This window comes from Canis lupus, chromosome 19, assembly GCF_048164855.1.
Source record: "Canis lupus baileyi chromosome 19, mCanLup2.hap1, whole genome shotgun sequence".
Lineage (NCBI taxonomy): Eukaryota > Metazoa > Chordata > Mammalia > Carnivora > Canidae > Canis > Canis lupus.
The window spans coordinates 52,263,951-52,282,292 of record NC_132856.1 but is presented as its reverse complement, the minus strand read 5'-3'; the positions used below and the strand labels follow the sequence as shown (position 1 = coordinate 52,282,292).

At 59.1% G+C, this 18,342-nt stretch overlaps 3 protein-coding genes across 8 annotated transcripts; 1 reads left to right on the top strand and 2 right to left on the bottom strand.

Annotated features, from left to right (window-relative positions):
• The first annotated feature begins 623 nt into the window (after positions 1–623).
• On the top strand, positions 624–5,868 carry ATG4D (autophagy related 4D cysteine peptidase). Of its 4 annotated transcripts, XM_072787264.1 has the most exons (11): positions 682–928; positions 1,462–1,545; positions 1,622–1,795; positions 2,076–2,352; positions 2,426–2,490; positions 3,245–3,375; positions 4,086–4,169; positions 4,281–4,359; positions 4,436–4,512; positions 4,612–4,731; positions 5,320–5,868. In XM_072787264.1, the coding sequence occupies exons 1-11, from the start codon at positions 697–699 to the stop codon at positions 5,500–5,502; spliced, it is 1,506 nt and encodes a 501-aa protein (XP_072643365.1). In that variant the 5' UTR covers positions 682–696; the 3' UTR covers positions 5,503–5,868. The 4 variants fall into 4 exon arrangements, with proteins under 4 accessions (XP_072643367.1, XP_072643369.1, XP_072643365.1 ...); XM_072787266.1 differs by lacking the exon at positions 4,612–4,731 and having other exon boundaries at positions 624–928; XM_072787265.1 differs by lacking the exon at positions 4,086–4,169.
• Positions 5,529–13,981, bottom strand: KRI1 (KRI1 homolog). Of its 2 annotated transcripts, none has more exons than XM_072787262.1 (19): positions 13,832–13,981; positions 13,645–13,718; positions 12,758–12,863; positions 12,294–12,411; positions 11,996–12,050; positions 11,869–11,918; positions 11,481–11,574; positions 11,323–11,400; positions 10,937–11,079; positions 10,511–10,637; positions 10,312–10,407; positions 10,051–10,221; positions 8,877–8,952; positions 8,694–8,782; positions 8,476–8,602; positions 8,260–8,390; positions 7,252–7,316; positions 7,039–7,137; positions 5,529–6,393 (listed from the first exon to the last, which is right to left on the bottom strand). In XM_072787262.1, exons 1-19 carry the CDS (start codon positions 13,923–13,925, stop codon positions 6,060–6,062), a joined length of 2,127 nt encoding a protein of 708 aa, XP_072643363.1. In that variant the 5' UTR covers positions 13,926–13,981; the 3' UTR covers positions 5,529–6,059. The 2 variants fall into 2 exon arrangements, with proteins under 2 accessions (XP_072643363.1, XP_072643364.1); XM_072787263.1 differs by having other exon boundaries at positions 11,869–11,915.
• A 420-nt stretch (positions 13,982–14,401) lies between these two features.
• CDKN2D (cyclin dependent kinase inhibitor 2D) lies at positions 14,402–16,974 on the bottom strand. 2 transcript variants are annotated; one of them, XM_072787272.1, is made up of 3 exons: positions 16,825–16,974; positions 16,411–16,566; positions 14,402–15,364 (listed from the first exon to the last, which is right to left on the bottom strand). In XM_072787272.1, the coding sequence occupies exons 2-3, from the start codon at positions 16,549–16,551 to the stop codon at positions 15,005–15,007; spliced, it is 501 nt and encodes a 166-aa protein (XP_072643373.1). In that variant the 5' UTR covers positions 16,552–16,566; positions 16,825–16,974; the 3' UTR covers positions 14,402–15,004. The 2 variants fall into 2 exon arrangements, with proteins under 2 accessions (XP_072643373.1, XP_072643372.1); XM_072787271.1 differs by lacking the exon at positions 16,825–16,974 and having other exon boundaries at positions 16,411–16,782.
• Positions 16,975–18,342: the final 1,368 nt, after the last annotated feature.

Genomic DNA, 18,342 nt, shown 5'->3' with positions numbered 1-18,342 from the left:
CTGTGTTGTTGTGTTTGAGCCCCTTCTGCTCCTTAGGAAACTGAGGCACAGAGAGGCGTGGCCGGGGTGGGGGTGGGGGTGCGGGCGTGAGGAGGAGGAGGTGTCACACAGGCCCGGCCCCAGAGCGACGCGAGTCCCGGGCGCGCCGGCCGCCGAGGGGCGCTCGGGCGGGCGGGCCACCGGCAGGTGCACACACGCGCGGCGCCACCCCCTGGCCCCCCGGCCCCCCTTGCCCAGCGCGGCGCCCGGGGGCGGGGGCGGGGGCGGGGGGCGGGGCCTGGGCGGGGCGGGGGCGGGGCCTGGTCGGGGGCGGGGCCTCCCGGCTCTGGGGCCTCCGATAAGGGCCCGCGGAGGGGGGCGGGGGGTGGGCTCGGGCGCGCCTGGGCGCCGCGATAGGGTGGCCGGGCGTGCTCGTGGGGCGCCGCGGGGAGGCGCCGCGGCCGAAGGTCCCGGCGCGGCCACCCGGAACCGGGGCCGGCGACCCAGGCTGGGGCCGGGCCGGGCGGGGCGGGGCGTCCGGCCGTGTCGCGCCCGCCTGGGCTCCCGGGGCCAGGGCCGCCAAAATGGCGGCGGCGGCGGTGACAGCGTCCCGCGCGGGGCCCGGGGGCCTGGCCGCCGCGTCGGGGGCCGACTAGCGCCTTCCGGGCGCCGCGGCGCCCCCGCCCCGGGCCCTGGGTCCGCCCTCCCGGCGCGCTCATGAACTCCGTGTCGCCGGCCGCCGCGCAGTACCGGAGCGGGAGCCCGGAGGACGCGCGCCGCCCCGAGGGCCGCAGGCCGCGGGGTCCCCGAGTCCCGGACCCCAACGGCCCGAGGCCCTCTGGAGCCAGCGGCCCCGCTCTTGGCTCGCCCGCGGCCGCCCCTGGGGAGCCGGACGAAGTGGACAAGTTTAAGGCGAAGTTCCTGACGGCCTGGAACAACGTCAAGTACGGTGAGGAGGGGGCGGGCCGGGGGTTGTGTTCCGAGGGCTCGGCCGGGCGGGGCTCGGAGGTCCACCCCGGCTCTGCCCACAGTTCCACCATTTGCCATTTGCGCTCCCCTCGAGAGTCACCTGCGGGTCCCCCGCCCTGCCCGGCCCGGCCCCGGCCCCGGGCGGACCTGCAGCAGGTCCGAAAAGGAATGTGTTTTTTCAAGCCTCGTCCATTCCCGTGTGACCTTGGGCAAGGTTTTCAGGCTGCTCTGTGCCTTCGTTTTCCCCCTTTGTTAAACGGATACAATAATCAGATCTGCTCTGTTCATCCTGAATTGATGGCAGACACTCACGTGGCTGTTCCTAGGGGTCCCTGCCTCCATCTGAGAGGAATATGGCCCGAATTGCCCAGTGCCAGCCCTGAGATAGGACCCAGGATGGTCTCCATTTCACAGGCGAGGGGGATGGAAGCGCTGTCGCTGTCATAACTGTTAGGTGACATGTCTGTCAAGCCAGTGCTTCATCTGGCTGGGTGCTACTCCGCGTCTCCCCAGGTTGGGCAGTCAAAAGCCGGACCAGCTTTAGCAAGATCTCCAGCGTCCACCTCTGTGGCCGCCGCTACCGCTTCGAGGGCGAGGGTGAGCTGGTGGCCCCAGGCCAGGGTCGAGGGAGGCTTGGTATTCCTGGTGGCAGCTGACCAGTCTGCTCTTGTAGGTGACATCCAGCGTTTCCAGCGGGACTTCGTGTCCCGCTTGTGGCTCACTTACCGCCGGGACTTCCCACCCCTCGCTGGAGGCTGTCTGACCTCAGACTGTGGCTGGGGATGCATGCTGCGCAGCGGGCAGATGATGCTGGCACAGGGCCTGCTGCTGCATTTCCTGCCCAGGGGTGAGTGCTGGAAGGGAAGACACCCTAGAAGTGTGGTGCCAAATACACAGGCAGCAGTGTTCGAATTGTTTATAAACTAAGTTTAAAGGTATGTTAGATTGTGTGTTGAGTAAGTTTTTTGGGGGAGTGAGAGTCGATAAAATAAGTTTCAGCAATGTGGAAATTGTTGGTAAACCTGCCGTCTCAGGAGCATTAGAATTGTACATAAAGGATGAGCAAATGGGAACTGTGTCCCCCTGGCCCACTGGCACCCTTTGACTTTGTACTCCATCCCCACCAGACTGGACGTGGGCTGAGGGCCCAGGCCTGGGCCCCTCTGAGCCAGCAGGGTTGGCCTCTCCCAACCGTTACCGTGGGCCTGCACGCTGGATGCCCCCACGCTGGGCCCAAGGCACCCCAGAGCTGGAGCAGGAACGTCGACACCGGCAGATAGTGTCCTGGTTCGCCGACCACCCCCAGGCCCCCTTTGGGCTACACCGGCTGGTGGAGCTTGGGCAGAGCTCAGGCAAGAAGGCGGGTGACTGGTATGGGCCATCTCTGGTGGCACACATACTCAGGTGAGGGCCACTGCAGGGAACTTGGGAGCCACTGGGTTCCCCCAGGAACTCAGGCCTTCCCTCTCACCCCCAGGAAAGCTGTGGAGAGCTGCTCAGAGATCACTCGCCTGGTGGTGTATGTTTCTCAGGACTGCACAGGTAAGAGACTGGAAACCCAAGATCACAGAGTTCTCATCCTGAACCAGCCGCTACTCAGCCACCTCTTAGGACCTCCCTTCCTCAGAGGCTGAAACAAGTTGTGGGGCAGAGGAAGCCTTGGAAGGGATTCGGGGCCCGCACAGTGGGAGGTGCCCAGGATCCCTCCACTCCCTCTGGAATCGGTAGAGGAAACTCTAGGGGCTTCTCTGCAAGTGATAGAAGAGAGGACATAAGGGGACACCAGCATTCAGACCCTAACAGCTGTGTTTCCAGAAAGGGTTGAATCTGCTTTTCTGGGAGCCAGGAAGGGGCTTAGCTAGCAGTAAGGGAGGAGGGGGAGAATGGAGACCGCCCGATTGGACTTGAGGAGGAGGGACATGCAGGGACGACTGCTCGGTGCTCTATTTCCATACTGGCAAATGCATGCGCTGAGTCAGTAAAGACTAATCAGGCCTAGAGCTGGGGAGGTGCTCCATGCTGTGCGGAAGGCTCTCTGTCTCCTCCTGGTTTTATGTTCTTTATCTAAATCTCAGGGCCTCAGCGGCCCTCTCTGGAAAATAGGGATGTCTACACCTGCCCAGAGGCCCTGGAATTGTCGGTGTGGGGAGAGTTTGGGCATGGGGCACCAGAAAGGTCTCCCTTTCTGCTGACAACAGGAGTGGGACCCTTTGAGGTGGCACAGGCATGTGGAGGGCCACACTCCGAGGCTTGAATGGGGGTGTACGGATGTGACTCGGCTGTGCCGCCTTTCCAGTGTACAAGGCAGACGTGGCACGCCTGGTGGCCAGGCCCGACCCCACAGCTGAGTGGAAGTCTGTGGTCATCTTGGTGCCAGTACGGCTGGGCGGCGAGACTCTCAACCCCGTATACGTGCCCTGCGTGAAGGTAAGGTCTGCCAGGTTCCACCAAGCCTCCCCTGGGAACTGCCGGGGCTCCTTGAGCTCCGGCCAGGTATGTCTGCTTCTTCCTGCATCTGTCCACCTGTTGACTCGGTAGTTAGGGAGCACCTACTACACGCCAAGCTGCTGGGTTTCAGCGGTGAACAGGCAAACATTCGTGCCCTCTGGGAGTGGACATTCTAATGGGGGAAGGACAGTGGATCTGAAACCAAACTGATGGCTGTGGCATTATACCTTAGAGTCAAGAGGAACTAAAACTAAGGCTATAAAGGGCAGATGGGGGTGGCTGCAGGCTAGGCAAGCCCTTCTCCAGCCAGGGCAGGAGCCAGAGTGTTCCAGGCTAAAGGAAGGGCAAGGCTGGAAAAACTCCGGTGTGAGTGAAGGCCAAAGTTCTCCCCACAGCCTGCAAAGCTTTGTACCATGTCCCTGCCCATTCCTTCACCTCATCTGCCCCCACTCTCCTTCTCACTTGACTCTGCCCCAATCACTTGAGCCTCCTCACTGTTTTCAGAACACACTGGCCTCAGGGCCTTTGCACTCGCTGTTCTGCTTGGAGCGCTCTTTCCCCAGAGATTCACTCCTCCCTCCCTCTCTAACCTCCTTCAGGTCTTCGCTGAGATGACACCTCTCAGTGAGGCCTTCCTGACTCCTCTACTTAAAATTCTAAAGCCTTTTCCTTCTCTTTTCTTCTCCCAGTGTTACCGCCTACTGACATGTGACAGAACTTATTCATCACGTTCCTTGTTTACCTCCTACACTAGAACGTCAGCTCCCAGCTCCGTGAGATAGGGCTGGGTGTGCACACATTGGGGTTTTGCTACGTGTTTACCAAGGGATTGTCTGACGGCACCTGCCCGGAGCATACTCCTCTACTTGCTTTTCTCCCTGCAGGAGCTTCTGCGTTCAGAGCTGTGCCTGGGCATCATGGGGGGCAAGCCACGGCATTCACTGTACTTCATCGGCTACCAGGGTAGGCCCACCCCGTCCCGCTCCATCCTGCCCCACCCTGCCCTTCCCCAGCCCTGCTCATGCCTCCACTCCTGCAGATGACTTCCTGCTCTACCTGGACCCCCACTACTGCCAGCCCACTGTGGATGTCAGTCAGGCTGACTTTCCCCTGGAGGTGAGCTGGTGGGGGGTGGGTGGCGGGATCCCTGGGGTGGGCTTTTGGGGCACATGGAGGAGGCTGGGGCTCCAAACTTGCCTCATTCCTACGCCCCAGTCCTTCCATTGCACCTCACCTCGAAAGATGGCCTTTGCCAAAATGGACCCAAGCTGTACGGTGGGGTTCTATGCTGGAGACCAGAAGGAGTTCGAGACACTCTGCTCAGAGCTGACCAGGGTGAGCAAGGAGTGGTGGAGGGTAAGCAGACAGGGAGGGTCTTGAAGAGGACCAGAGAGACCCTGAGTCCAGCAGACCCAGGGAGGCTACTTGCAGGCAGTGCTGCCAAGATTATTATCCTGCCCACGAGCTACAAAAGCTCAGTTATTGCTGATTAGACCAAATGAAGGGCGTAAAACAAAAGGCGAGGGACATCACTGCTTGGACAGCTGCACCCGGGAACTCAAGTGGTGGAACCTCTCCCTTTCTCCTGGCTCTACTGTCCCATCAGGGCTTTACCCTTGTAGTTGCAAGAGGGGGCCATCAGTCTTTCTGGGCACCCACCTCCCTTTTCAGTGGAAAGGGAGCCCCACTTTCCCAGGAGATGCAGCAAAAATCCTAGGGTTACTGTTCATCAGTCACGCCCATCACTGGCCAGTCACTGTGGCCGAGGGAATGGGAAGTGCTGATTGGCTGGCCTGGGTCATTGCCCTGGAGGGATGAAAGTTGAGCTCAGGAGGCACCTGATAAATATACCTATTAGGATAATTATACTTCTAGGACAATTAATATGGTTTGGAGCTAAGCCACTCTCCTTCCTCCTGCCAGGTCCTCAGCTCCTCCTCAGCCACTGAGCGCTACCCCATGTTCACCCTGGCTGAAGGCCATGCTCAGGACCACAGCCTGGACGACCTCTGCTCCCAGCTCTCCCAGCCAACACTGCGGCTCCCTCGCACGGGGCGGCTCCTCAAAGCCAAACGCCCAAGCTCTGAGGACTTTGTGTTTTTATAACGCGTGGGGTTGGGGGAGAAGATGCGCACTATTTATTTTTTTATTTATGTCATGCTGGGTGTGGGAGCTTGAAATCTGGAGGTGATGGGCCTTTTCCCATCAACCCCTTGACAACTGCAGCTGAGACCAGTCCAGGAAACCTCTGAACTGGGGCAGAGCCTGTACACCTGCCTCCCGCCAGCTGGGCCTCCTCACAGGGCGAGGAGGGAGGGTTCCCGGACACCCACTCAGGGCCTGACTCAAGTACTGTAGTTTGCACTGGACCACCTGTGCCCCTCACTGGTCCCAAAACCCCTACCCTGCTGAGATCTGGGGGTGACGGGGGAAACTGTGGCCACCAGGGGCTAATAAAGCCGTTTAACTTGACTGTGGCTATGGCTGGGGTCCGAGGTGTGTCTCAAAGTGAGATGCTGGAGGAAGCTGGGTAGGTAGGCCTCAGCTGCCACATCTGTGAGACAGGAAGCCTTCTCTGCCCACAGAGTCCACACAGTCCATGAGGGAGAAACAGTCAGGAGCTTGACTGGAAGAGAGGAACCCCAGGGCCCCCACCTGCTGCCTCAGGGGCGACTCTTGGGACCCCGGTGCTTCCTCCTTTGCCGGGCCAGCTGGCGGAAGTGCAGCCGTTTGGGATTGAGGCCAAAGGCCTGCAGTCTCTGGCGGCTAAACTCATGCCCACCAAGTGTCACAGTGGGACCCAGGAGACGTGCCTTCTTGCCCCTCCTCCGCCCCTGGGGCTTCTGGGTGTGTGGCACAGGGCTTGCTTCTTCCTGCACTGGGGGGCTCCCAGGCTGGGGCTGCTGCCCACAGGCCCCATCAAGTGCCAGCAGCTGCCCCTGTGGGCCGGCTTTGTCTTTCTGTGGCTTCCCTGTGGCTTCCGTGAGTGTCTCAGTCCTGAGGAGAAAAGTGGGGGCTCAGCCCAAGCTGGTCACAATTAGGCCTATTCCTGAGTACACATCCCCCATCTTACAAATGAGGAAAGACGAGGCTCAGAGAGGCAAGGCTGCAAATCAGGAGCCTGCCTGGGGTTCAAACCCAAGTCAGACACCAAAATTGGGCCTCTTCTACTGAACTCAGAGATTCAATTGTATTGCTGATAATTCTGGCATCTTGAGCCTGGGCCTATACTTAGCTGTTCATGGAAATTGATTTATTGCAGCTTTAAATCAGCTCCGTGGGCTTCTATCACCCCTGCTTTACAGATTAGGAAGTACTGAGCATGATGATAACGCTAATACCTATATGGTTTTACTATGTTTTAAGCACTTTACATAAATTAATTCACTCAATCCTTAAGAACCCAACAAGAAACAAGCCATCTTTACCCCCTACCACCCCCATTTAAAAAATGACACAGGCCCAGAATGGACAAGTGTCTTGTCCAACACCACACAGCTGTGGCCCAGCCAGAATTTGAACCCAGGTATTGAGAAAGGAAGCCCCATTCCCAGGGCCATGCAACAAATGGCTGACAGAGCAAGACTCAAACCCAGGCCCAGCAGGCTCCAAGTCCACCCTCCTCCAGCCAGTGACACTTACTCCTCTGTGCAAAGTGACTTGAAGATCTGCCTCTTTTTCCAGGAGTTCTGGGCCTTCTGGCTGTACGCCCTCTTGTCCTGCAGCTCCTCCTGCTCTGACCTGCGGATGCCCGGCAGACATGCCTATCGCCGGCTGCTTTGGGAGGTGCCCATGCTTGCTTGCCTGCCCGCCCACCCGCCCCTCCTCCTGGCACACCTGGCCCAGCCATGTCACCTGTACATGCAGGTTTTCTTCAGGGAGCACCACCGGTTCAGCTCCTTGTCATCGGCAGCGAGGATCTACATAGGAAGGGAGGGTGGGGTCCTGCTCTGTGAGCCCTGGGTCAGGGGTGCAGGGGGCCTGGCTCTCTAAGCTTTAGCCATCTCGCTGGTCAAAACAGGGAAACGCTATTACCACTGGGCAGGGTTGTCACCATTGCAGGAAAAGACTGATCTCTGTGAAGGCCACTGGATGTTTTTGGCAGGGGGCATCAGATGGGGAAACAGGCTCAGCAAGGAGATCCGTGCCCCAGTCACGTGGTCAGGAAGTGGCTGAAGTCAGATTCCAGTTTGGGCCCAGGGACCCTAGAGCCTCACTTAGGCACCATGGTCCCAGCAGCCTCAGGACAGGCAAGGGGCTCTGCGCCAATGACCAGGTCTGCTAATTACAGATGAGGCCTAGGTTCCCAGCTCAGGCCCCAGTGTCCTCATCTATGAGGCGGGCAAGCCCCTTAGAAAATACTGAAAGGCTGCCGGGAAGATTGAATGAATGCAGAAGGTATAAGCTACATAAATGTTGGCTTTGCTGACCATGAACAGTCAAGCCACCACGGCCACCACGGCTACCAGGCAAGTACCGTCGCAAGAGCCACACACGTTCATTTCAGCTCTACAGCTGCAGTGGGGCTGTTATTAGGCCCATTTTATAGATGGGGAAACGGAGGCAGAGTCTTCTAGGTCACAGCTGGTGAGCGGCCATGGCAGGATTTGAATGCAGGCCATCTGTCTCCAGAGCCCACCAAGCCACCCAACTGCGGATATTTGGCAACAGAAGTAAAAGTACTATTTGCAGGGTGTTCTGTGGGCAAAGCGCTGTCTGAGGCAGGTAACCTTGTCAGTACAGTTGTTAGCTCTAACGTTCCCTCCGAGATGACGGAAGGGGGAGTGGGGGGAGTCGCAACATCTGCTGGCTACACACTCCTCTTGCCGAGGGGGCGCCCCCTACCCCAGAATGGTACCCCACCTCCTCAGTGCTCAGCCCGAAGTCGCAGGGAACCACGGTACGGTACTTGAAGCGACAGGGCAGGTCATCGATGATGTCCTCGTAGTCCAGCCGGTAATACTCGTCCAGGTACTCCTCAAACGTCTTGTCTCCTGTGCAGGGAGGGGGCCAGGCTGCCAGGGTTGCCAGGCCCCTTGGAGCCCCTGCCCGCCCACCGCCACCGGCCTGGGACCTCACCAGGGTCGAACACCGGCTTCTCCTGCCCCACGGCCGCGGCAAACGGTGACTTGCGCTTCTTCTTGCCCGTCAAGGGGGCCTCACGCTGCCTTTTCTGCGGCTGACTGGGGTCATAGTCCGCGTCCATCTGCCAAGACGCAGAGGTCAGGCCAGCCCTCTGGGGGTGTGGGAGGGGGGCCACTTACCCCCCGGGTCTCCCCTCCACCCATGGCACCTACATTAAAGTCGGGGTCCTCGCAGTGCAGCTCCTGTTCATTCCAAGCTCCACCCTGCTCAGGCCCAGCCCACGTGTCCCAGTTCCAGTCATCTGATTCCGGAGGACACAGAGGTAGGGGGTCAGGGCGGAAGTCGCAACTTCAGACCAAGCAGCTCCCCCAGGCCGGTGCCCTGGGTGACCTCACCTTCAAGCCCTGCCTCTTCCTCAAACTGCGGCTTCTCCTCCTCTGTGGTGCCATAGTACTCGTCCCCAAAACATCTCTGCAGGGTCAGGGTCAGGGCCAGGAGGATCAGCCAGACTCACTCCCCCAGTGTTACTCCTACACCTTACATGGCTCCCAGCACCCCCCAGACATAGCTGCTGACATGAGGGGAACTCTGTGTGTCCTCCCTGCCCCTGCACCCCCATGCTGTGTTGGTTACCATTCTGTTCCACAGAGCTGGTTCTTTCCCTCCCCGCAGAACTCTGCCCCTGGGCACCCCCCCCCCCCCGGGTCCACTCCCTCCTTCCCTCCCTCCTTCTATCTAACTGCTGCTCGGGCCTCAGCTACCGCCCTAACCTGCTCACCACCACACCTGACAAAGTCCAGTCTCCTCTAAGACCCCACCACCCCTGCACATCCCTATCAGCACTCTGATGCCTGGGGGTTGTAAGTGCACAGTTAAGGGCCTGCCATTAGACTGGGAGCTCTGGGAGGCCGGGACCACTAAGTGACCTGGTGCTCAGTGACTACCAGACTGATTCTCGCCATTCCGTGAGCTCCAAGAAGGCTGAAACTGTTGGGCACTTGATGTAACGCCAGCACCCTGGGGGCACCTGGCAAGGCAGACATCGCTAACTATGTCATTTATTAAGTGCCTACTGTATGCCCAGCACTGGGCTGCATCTCACTGCATTCTCACAAGCACCCCGAGAGACAGAATCTACCTCCACTTTACCGAGAAACTGAAGCCTATATATCCTCAGTTTCCTTCCCTGACCTCCTGGGCTTGGTCAGGGGTCTCTTTGGGGCCCCAGAGGCCCCCACTGCTTTCCCCATAACACTCTATTGCCTGTTTCCATGGCTTGATGCTACTGCTATGTCCCCTCAAGCTGAACAATGACCATCAAGAAGTTTAAAGGAAACACAGCAACCTGTCTTCCTCGAGTATCACCAATTTTTATGCATCTTTCTCTCAGGCTATCCTTACAACAGCCCTAAAGTGGACAGTATGGTTGACCCCAGTCTACAGACAGGGACACACACGCTCGGAGAGGTCAAGTCACTTCTCTGAGGCTGCATAGCCAGGAAACAAGCACTGATCTCAGAGCCCTGTCCCAAGCTGCGCCACCTAGCTGGGGTGGGTGCACGGGCGTACCTGCATGAGCTGGTCATGCTGGGCAGGGTCAAAGTCGTCCTCGAGGTCCCGCTCCTCAAAGCCCAGCGTCTCGTTGCCGGTGACCTGCCGCAGCCTCTCTAGCTTGGCCAGGATCTCCTTCCTTTTCAGGTTCTTCAGCTGCTTCAGCTCTTCCTGCTTTTTTGCTTTCTCCTGCGGATGGCAGACCAGGCAGGGAGCGAGGGTGTGGGCTCACCCCGCAGGCTTGGCAACCCTCCCCAACCTGGCACTCCCCACACTCACTCTCCTCTTTCGCTCTCGAGTCTCCTCTCTCTTCTCCTTCCTGCGCTCATCCTTGCGGCGCACGGAGGATGCGATGCTTCGAGGGTAGGTCTTGACCTGGGGAGAGCAGGGGAGCCCGGAAGGGTCACAGAGATGATTCTGGGTTCTCTCGGCCTGGGGCCCAAGGTCTGGGTCCCCCGTCCCAGCCCAGGTCACGCACCAAGGCCGAGTCCGGCTCCTCGAAACGGAAGTTGTACTTGTGCTCAAAGTCCTCCTGCTTCTTCAGAAACAGCTCCCCCTCGTCTGAGGAATCATCCACAGTTAGCTGGACCGGGAGGCCAGGGCCCCTGAGGGACAAAATGGGGCAGAGATAGGGGTGTTAGTCAAACCCCTACACTCCTGTGTCCCAGCAATGTTAACTCACTGAATCTCCACAAGAGCCCTACTTTTGGGGACACCCCCATTTTACAGATGGGGAAACTGAGGCACAGGCTGGCAACAGGGCCACCTAGCTCCAGAGCCCACACACCGCGGCTCTTCCTCATGCAACAATAACTCTGCAACCATCTGTGTGAAAAAGTAAACGCCTGGTGCCCTTTGCTTTCTGGCCAGCACTGGCTCCAGGCCCCCAAGGGACACTGCTCACCCTTCCTCCTCCCCTTCCTCCTCTTCTTCCTCTTCCTCGCCTTCCTCCTCCTCCTCCTCATAGCGTTTGTTGAGGATATAATCCCGCAGGAACCGCTCTCCTTCGTCCAGCTCTGGGTTGTTCCAGTATTCCTTGAGGTGGGTCTGGGGGTGACGGGGTGATGGGACCCAGATTAGGGACGGGTGGGCATGGGCACCACGTGGACCTAAGTAACCGAGCCTTCTAGAGCTGCCATCAGACTAAGTGGGATAACCTCTGTTTCACAGAAACAGAAACTGGCGCCCAGAGAGGGGCACACCCCCTCTTCAGACTATGTGTTCTTGGCGACCCCCTCAAGGACTGGTTTCCAGAAAAGGGCTGGAGACAGAACAGACCCAATAACTCACCAGTTCTTTCAAGGCGTCAGGGTTACAAATCTCCTTCTGCCCCTTTAGCCACTCCACGTAGTCCGCCTCCTCCTGGGCCTGAGGGTAGGCCAGCACTGAGGGTCTGGCAACCCCTTCCTGCCACCCACCCCCAGCCAGCCAGCCAGTCCAGCACCCACCTTCTCCTCCTTGGTCTTAGCACGTTTCTGCAGCAACCCAGAGCCACCTTCCCCAGCACTATCATCCTCGCTGTCTTCCACGAACGCCCGGAAGCTGCCCATGTGAGAGCGGAAGACTCAGGATACGCAGGCTGGTCCCTGCCCACAGTCCTGAGATGAAGCCTGTTTACTAAGTCCTGAGCTCTCCTCACCAAGTTCAGGGCAGTGCTGTGGCACAGGGGGCACCATCAACCCCACTTAACAGATGAGGAAACTGAGGCACAGAAAGACTAAGTGATGGGCCCAAGGGCACACAGCCATCAAGTAACAGCTGGATTTGAACCCAGGCCTGTCCAACCCCAGAGCCTCAGCACTGATCCATCTGGCCATTCAGCCAGCCCAGGCTCACCTTTCCTTCAGCTGTTTCTGTTCTTCTACATAAGTTTTCGACGAGATCTGCTGCAGAGAAAGTGATGCTGGCCTCAGGCCCAGCCCCAGGCCCCTCAGCCCCCAACCAGGGTTTCCACCCCACCTACCTGGAATCTCTGATTGGAGGTCTCTGCATCTGAATTTTCCTCATCGACATATTTGCTGTGCAAGGAAGGGTGGGGGCTTCAGCCTAGACTCCCCACAGCTCATCTATCCCCACAGGGTTCCAAACAGCAGTTGTAGGGGCGGTACAGGTAGATCACTGACACTCCTGTTCTCTGGGGTCCCCTCAACCCTGGTGAGTCACCACCAGCTGCTTCCCGCCCCTTCAAAGAGTCTCATGTATCCACTTGCCCGGGGAAGGCTGCGGGGAGGATGGGGCAGGGAGTCAGGACCTCTCCTCACCCTTCTTTCTCCAAGATAACCTTCCTCTCGTAGTCCTTCAGGTACATAGGACGCATCTTCTTTTGCTTCTCTTTGGCTGTTGGCACTTCTTCAGCTTCCTCGCTCTCCGAGGACGATACTGTCAGGTTGCCAGAAGACACCTGCCATCACCCACAACCCCCCACCTTCCCCAGGCCAAGGATCCCACAAGGCGGAGCCAGGGTCAGACGGCGGTTTCAAATCCCCGAGCCACCAGTTCCCAGCTGTGAAACAGGTATCACACTTGTACTATGTGTTAGTAGCTGGCTGTGCTCATTCAGTGAGTAACTCCTGCTTTGAAGAGCGCCAAGCACAATAACCTAAAACCCTCCGCTAAGCACTCTGGACATGGAACATGACCTGTGTGTTAAAAGGCTTCATTCAGAAGTCAGTAAAACCAGTAAGGGAACGAGGAACCTGGGCCGAAGGGAGGAGCAGCCCCAGACCTGTTTTCTGATAGAAGGTGGCATCTTTCTGATAGATGCGGGGGTCCTTCTTCTTCAACAAGGAGAGAGTCCTATAAAAGTCACGCTCTTGCTGGGGGTCAAACTCCTAAGGCATGAAAGGATTGCAGAAATGGTGAGAGCCCTGGTGGAGGCTGGGGGGCACTAAATAATAGGGGCAGGTGGGCTGAAAGGGTGTGGAAATTAGGGTGGAGGGAGGGGCATACATTAGGAGGAAGGAGAAAGATCTATCCAGAAAGATAGGGGGAACAGAAGCAGGTTGGGGGCTGGAGGGTGGGTAAGAGGGGCGGTCCAAAGATGCAAAACAAGTAGAGGAGGACGAGGGGCCCTCTTGGGGTGGGGGGCGGGCAGGGGCGGGCCTCACATAGGTACAGGATCTGACATAGAAGGTAGTGGGCAAGGGGAGGATAGTTACCCGGAGAAAGGATTAACACGGGGGCAGGTGAGCAGAGAGGACACAGATGGGACAGCAAGCAGGGGCTGGGTTGCACGGTGAGGCCCCAAATCTGGGCTGATGTGAGAAGCTGTGCGCCCCACGTGGCAGAGGGATGTCCCACTTCGGGGACTGAGTCCGACACCAAGAAATGGTTAAACTCTTGGGGGTGAAAAAGTAGACGCGGCGGTCCCATCGTCGCACCTCACACGATGGGAGAAGCAGGTGGATGGTGGCGGGAGAGGGGAAGTAGACGGGAATGTGGCCGCCCCCGGGGGAGGAGCGCTGTGCCCTTCATGGGATTAGGAAGAGGAGGATGGCAACTCGCGTGGGGTGAGGTGGGGTTGGGGGTGAGCCGCCCTCTGTATATCGGGGTCGGGATGCGGTGGGGGGCTTGGATGCTTCCCGAATGTACGGCGCCGGGGTGAGAGCTCACCACGCGCTCGTCGCTAGAGTCCGACTCGGAGCTGGAGTCGCCGCCGCGGTCCCGGTCCCCGTAGCGATCTTTAACTGCGGAGCGGAGATGGGAGCCCCCCCAGATGAGCGCGGAGGACCGGATCAGCCCCCTCTTCCCCACGGCCCGGCACGCGCCGCCGCCCCGCGCGCATGCGCCCCGCACTCACGCCGCTGCAGCTCCTCGCGCTCCCGGTAGCGGCCGTACCGGGCCGCAAACGCCGCGTTTACCCGAAGGGGCGAAGAGCCGCGCGGCTCCGGCATGGCGGCTGCGCGGCCCACTGCGCACGCGCGTGGCGAGCGGCCCCCGGGGAGGCGGGGCTACTCCCGGCCCCGCCCCGGCGAGCCTGGAAGGAGGCGGAGCCTCGCGGGCCGCGCCTAATCCCGTCCCGTCTTTCCGGGATCCCTGACGGCGTGCGACCACAGTCCCCGCCCGCGGGTCACGCCTTTGCGGGTCAGACTGCAGCCACCGCCCACTACGGCCCCCCCGGGGCTCCCGGCACCCAGCTGACATCTGGGGGCCCTTTCTCCACTCGCGGTTTCCTGCCTCCCTTCCGTTCCGACAGCGTAAACCGCTGCCCCACCCAGCTCACTCACCTCTGGCACCCTGGGAATTACCACTCTCTCCCCTCCCCCAAAGTGTCCACGATCTGTCCCCCCGCCCTGCGCCCACCCCCCACAAACGTACTGGACGCGCGACACTCCATCGCAGACTCAAAAATCAAAAGCCACCAGCTCTGTGATCATGCACAAGTCTTAATTTAATGGGTAAAAACATTAAGTTATCACACAACAATTTTTTTTCCACAAAGCTTAATAAATAGAATCTCTTTTTTTTAAACGCTGTACAAGAGACTGGAAAACAAGCTTCCAACAAAATATGAATGAACTGATACTACCCTTTTATTGATTTGAAACACTCCCCCCCTCCCCCATGCCTGAAAGCAGTGTGCACACTTGAGGTCTCTCTCTGGGTACAGCCAGCCAAGGTCGCCAGGTTCCAGGAGCCCTGGAAGCGATGACCTCACTCGGGCTGGGGCTTTAAATGCTCTGCCCTTGGGCGTTTGCAGCCCCAGCAATCTGAGGCGCAGAGAAAACTGAACCGTTTAGATGGCTGATGTCTGCAGGAGCCCTTCTCTGCTCAACACATCAAAAGGGGTGAGAAAAACAAATTGAGAAATACCCCTCAAACACACACACCCCGCAAATCAACACCAACAAGCCACAAACTGGTGCCCCTTCCCTTTCGACGGTGGGCAGGAGTGAAAGAAGAAAGTGTTTCTTCTCTCCTCTTTTAACATAGAACCTCGCTGGGTCCTGTTGCTGGAGGGGGTGGCCCCAGGTCACAGCAGTACCACAGTGTGCCCCTGCAGTATGTCCATGAGATCCTGAGCTCCTATCCCCTGTGCCAGCTCCAGGGGTGTGAGCCCCCTGGCATCCCTGTGATGGAGATCAGACTCAGTAGCCAGGAAGCTGACCACAGCTGTGTGGCCCTCTCGCACTGCCAGATGGATGGGGAGTGCCCCAGTGCCATCGGGAGCATTGACATCAGCACCATGCTCTACCAAAACTTTCAGAGTGTCCAGGAATCCAGTGCGTGCTGCATCATGGGCTGGAGTAGTGCCGGTGGCATCCTGGACATTGGGGCTGGCACCTTGCTTGAGGAGCTCCAAGGCAATGGTGGGGCTGCCAAACATCATGACCTGTGTGGGGGCACAGAGTAAGGGGCCTTCAAGGGAGAGGTTCCTTGAAAAGGAGTCACTGAAGAGAGGGGTCATGCAAGAATAGGGAACACTAGAGGTCTTCTCAAGAATGGGGAAGCCCCAGGGAACACAAGCTCTCAGACAGCTGTTTGATACCCCAGAGAAAGGTATCTCCTGGAAATAGGAACCCCCAAGAAACTGGTCATCACCTAAGGATAAGATGATCAACTAGGGAATAGCCTCTATGAAAAATTTCAGGGAACTTAAGACCCTCACCAAGGAATCAGACACTTGCCCCAACCCATACGGGAAATCATTAGGAAATATGACAACCCCCCCCCCGGGGAAATAGACCTTATAGAATGAAAACTGCCCCCAAGGAACTTGCCTACTCAAGGTAAATAAGATGCCCAGAGAATTTGAAACCCCCTTCTCCAATTAATAGCTCCTCTCATATAATGAGGATGCTCCCAGGGTACTTGACTCCCTTAAGAAATGGGGTTCCGCTGTAAAATGGCCCCCAAGGAATAAGGACGCCCATGCCATCTGTAACTGTGCCCCCATCAGGACTTCCCTTAATATACCAGCAATCTGGGGGAAAAAAACCAACCCAGAAATTGAGATCTCCCCAAATAACTGGATACCTCTCAGAGAACTCTCCAGAAAATGGGGATCCCCTGGAAACATGAATCCTTCCTTCCAGTGATTGGATCCCCCCACAGAAGCTCCAAGAAACAAGAGCCATCCCTATGAAACCAGGACCCAAGGAAGCTGAACTCACACCACGGAATAAGAACCTCCCCCGAGAAACTGAATCCTCCGCACCCAGAGAATAAGAAATCGTCCAGAGAAGATGCAAAGTCCTCCCCTCCCCCAACCTAACCCATCCACCCCCCACCCATGAATACGGACATCAGGGAGCAACACCTACCCAGGAAAAAAAGGACCGGATCCCCAGTCTGCCACCACGACGGGCGGCCCGGAGACCTAAGGGAAAGGGTGTGGGGTCCCCGCCCCGCCCTCGCCCCGGGCCGGCCGGGCCTCACCTGCAGCGCCGTCTTGCCGAAGCGGTTCAGGGCGTCGGGGTGCACCAGCTCGCGGTGCAGAAGGCGGCGCACCTCCTGCACGTCGCCTCGGGCCGCGGCCCCGCTCAGCCGGTCGCCGGCGCGGACCTCCTCCAGCAGCATGTCGACACTGGCAGCCTGCAAAGCCCCCCGCCCCACCCCGGCGCGGTCAACGCGGGGAAGACGCCGGCCCGAAGATCCCCTCCGAGGCGCACCTGGCCTGTGCGAGGCTCCCCGCCCGGCTCCCAGTCTGCACTCGGGCGCGACCCCCGCCCTCCCCGGGCTCCTCCCCCTGCCGGCCAGCGGGTCCCCGGGGGCTGGGAGCCCGGCCCAACCCTCCGCCGCCCGCCCGGGCCGGCGCCCGCCCCTTGGGGGCCGGGTCTCCCCCCAACTCACCCTCCCTCCTCCTCGACGGGCGGGGTCTGTTCTGAGCCTGCTACGCCGTCGCCGCCGAGCCGGCCGCCAGGGGGCGGAGCCAGCGCGCGCGAGGCCCCGCCCCGAACGCTGCAGATTTGTTTTCTTACGAACTCGCTACACTGTAGCCCAGCAGCACTGCCCCGCGCGCGACCCGGCGGCGCCCCGCCCACCCGGGCAGCGCAGCCAATGGCCATGCGTCGCCGGGGGAGCTCGGCCCTCCGGCATGGGCGGCGCCGCTCCTGATTGGCCGAGCCGCCGGCGACCGGTGGACCGCCGGCAATGGCGGGGTTTTCGGTTTTCAAACTCGCCAGGCGGGCGGGAAAGGGAGCCGGTTTAACTGACCCGCGGGAGAAAGGTCAGGGGCAGGGTAACGCGGGCTGCTCCCGAGCCTCGGCACCTCTGGGAGGAAGGGAGGCAGGGCTGGGGCAGCTCGGGCCGGGGTTTCACCATCCGGTCACGCGATAAGGATTTATTAGCCCTTTGGGCACAGCGCATTATTTCATTCGCTCCCCCACCGCGTGCTGGAAGCCTTCCGGGCGCTGGGGCGCGCACATAAGGGCAACTGCGTAATTTTAGGTAGGGTTAAGCGCCGTCGAGAAAATAAAACGGGGTGGGGGGCGGTTGGGGTGGGTGAGAAAGAATCACGGTCTGGCTCAGACTGAACCAAACCTGGCACTTGCCAGGGCGAGGACAAAACTCGCCGCTGCAAGCTGCAGCCGCCACGTGGACGAGCCTGGGAGGCGAGAGGCGAGGTCCGAGGCGGCTCTTACAGGTGCCTGCATTCACTTAGCGAGCACCCTCTGTGTACTAGGCGCCGAACTGGAGAGCGAGGCAGCCCGGTGGCTCCCGCTGCAGGACCCCCGCCCCTCCCCCCCCCCCCATCATTTAGGTTGGGAGAAGACAGAAATTAAATCTTTGCGGAGCGGTAAACGCTCCGAAGGTGATAAAACAGGTAAGCGAAAGTCTCTTGGGAAAGGAAGGCCGTTGAAATAGGGAGGTCAGGCAGGGCCTCCCCGAGGAGGTGACATGTGCGACTTGCAGGTGAGGGAAGGAGCCATGTGACTATCTGGGGGAAAGCACGCCAGGTGAAGGGTGTTATGGATGCAGTGGCCCAGGAGCAGAAGCGCTGAGGACTGGGACCCCTGGGTGGCTCAGCGGTTGAGCATCTGCCTTTGGCTCAGGGCAGGATCCCGGATTCCCGGGATCAAGTCCCACATCAGGCTCTTTACATGGAGTTTGCTTCTTCCTCTGCATGTGTCTCTGCCCCTCTCTCTCTCTGTGTCTCTCATGAATAAATAAATAAACTTTTTTAGAAAAAGCAAGCCCTGAGGACTAAATGGGGAGAGTGGGAGGAGGTGAGGACCGGTAAGTGGAGGGAGGGGTAGTGCACATCAGGCTTGTGGACCGCAATAAGCCACTAGCCCTTGAGTTTTTAGTTTTAACACGGGAGCCCTGGGAGGGATCTGAGAGAGCCAAGACCTAGGACTTAGCAGTTAA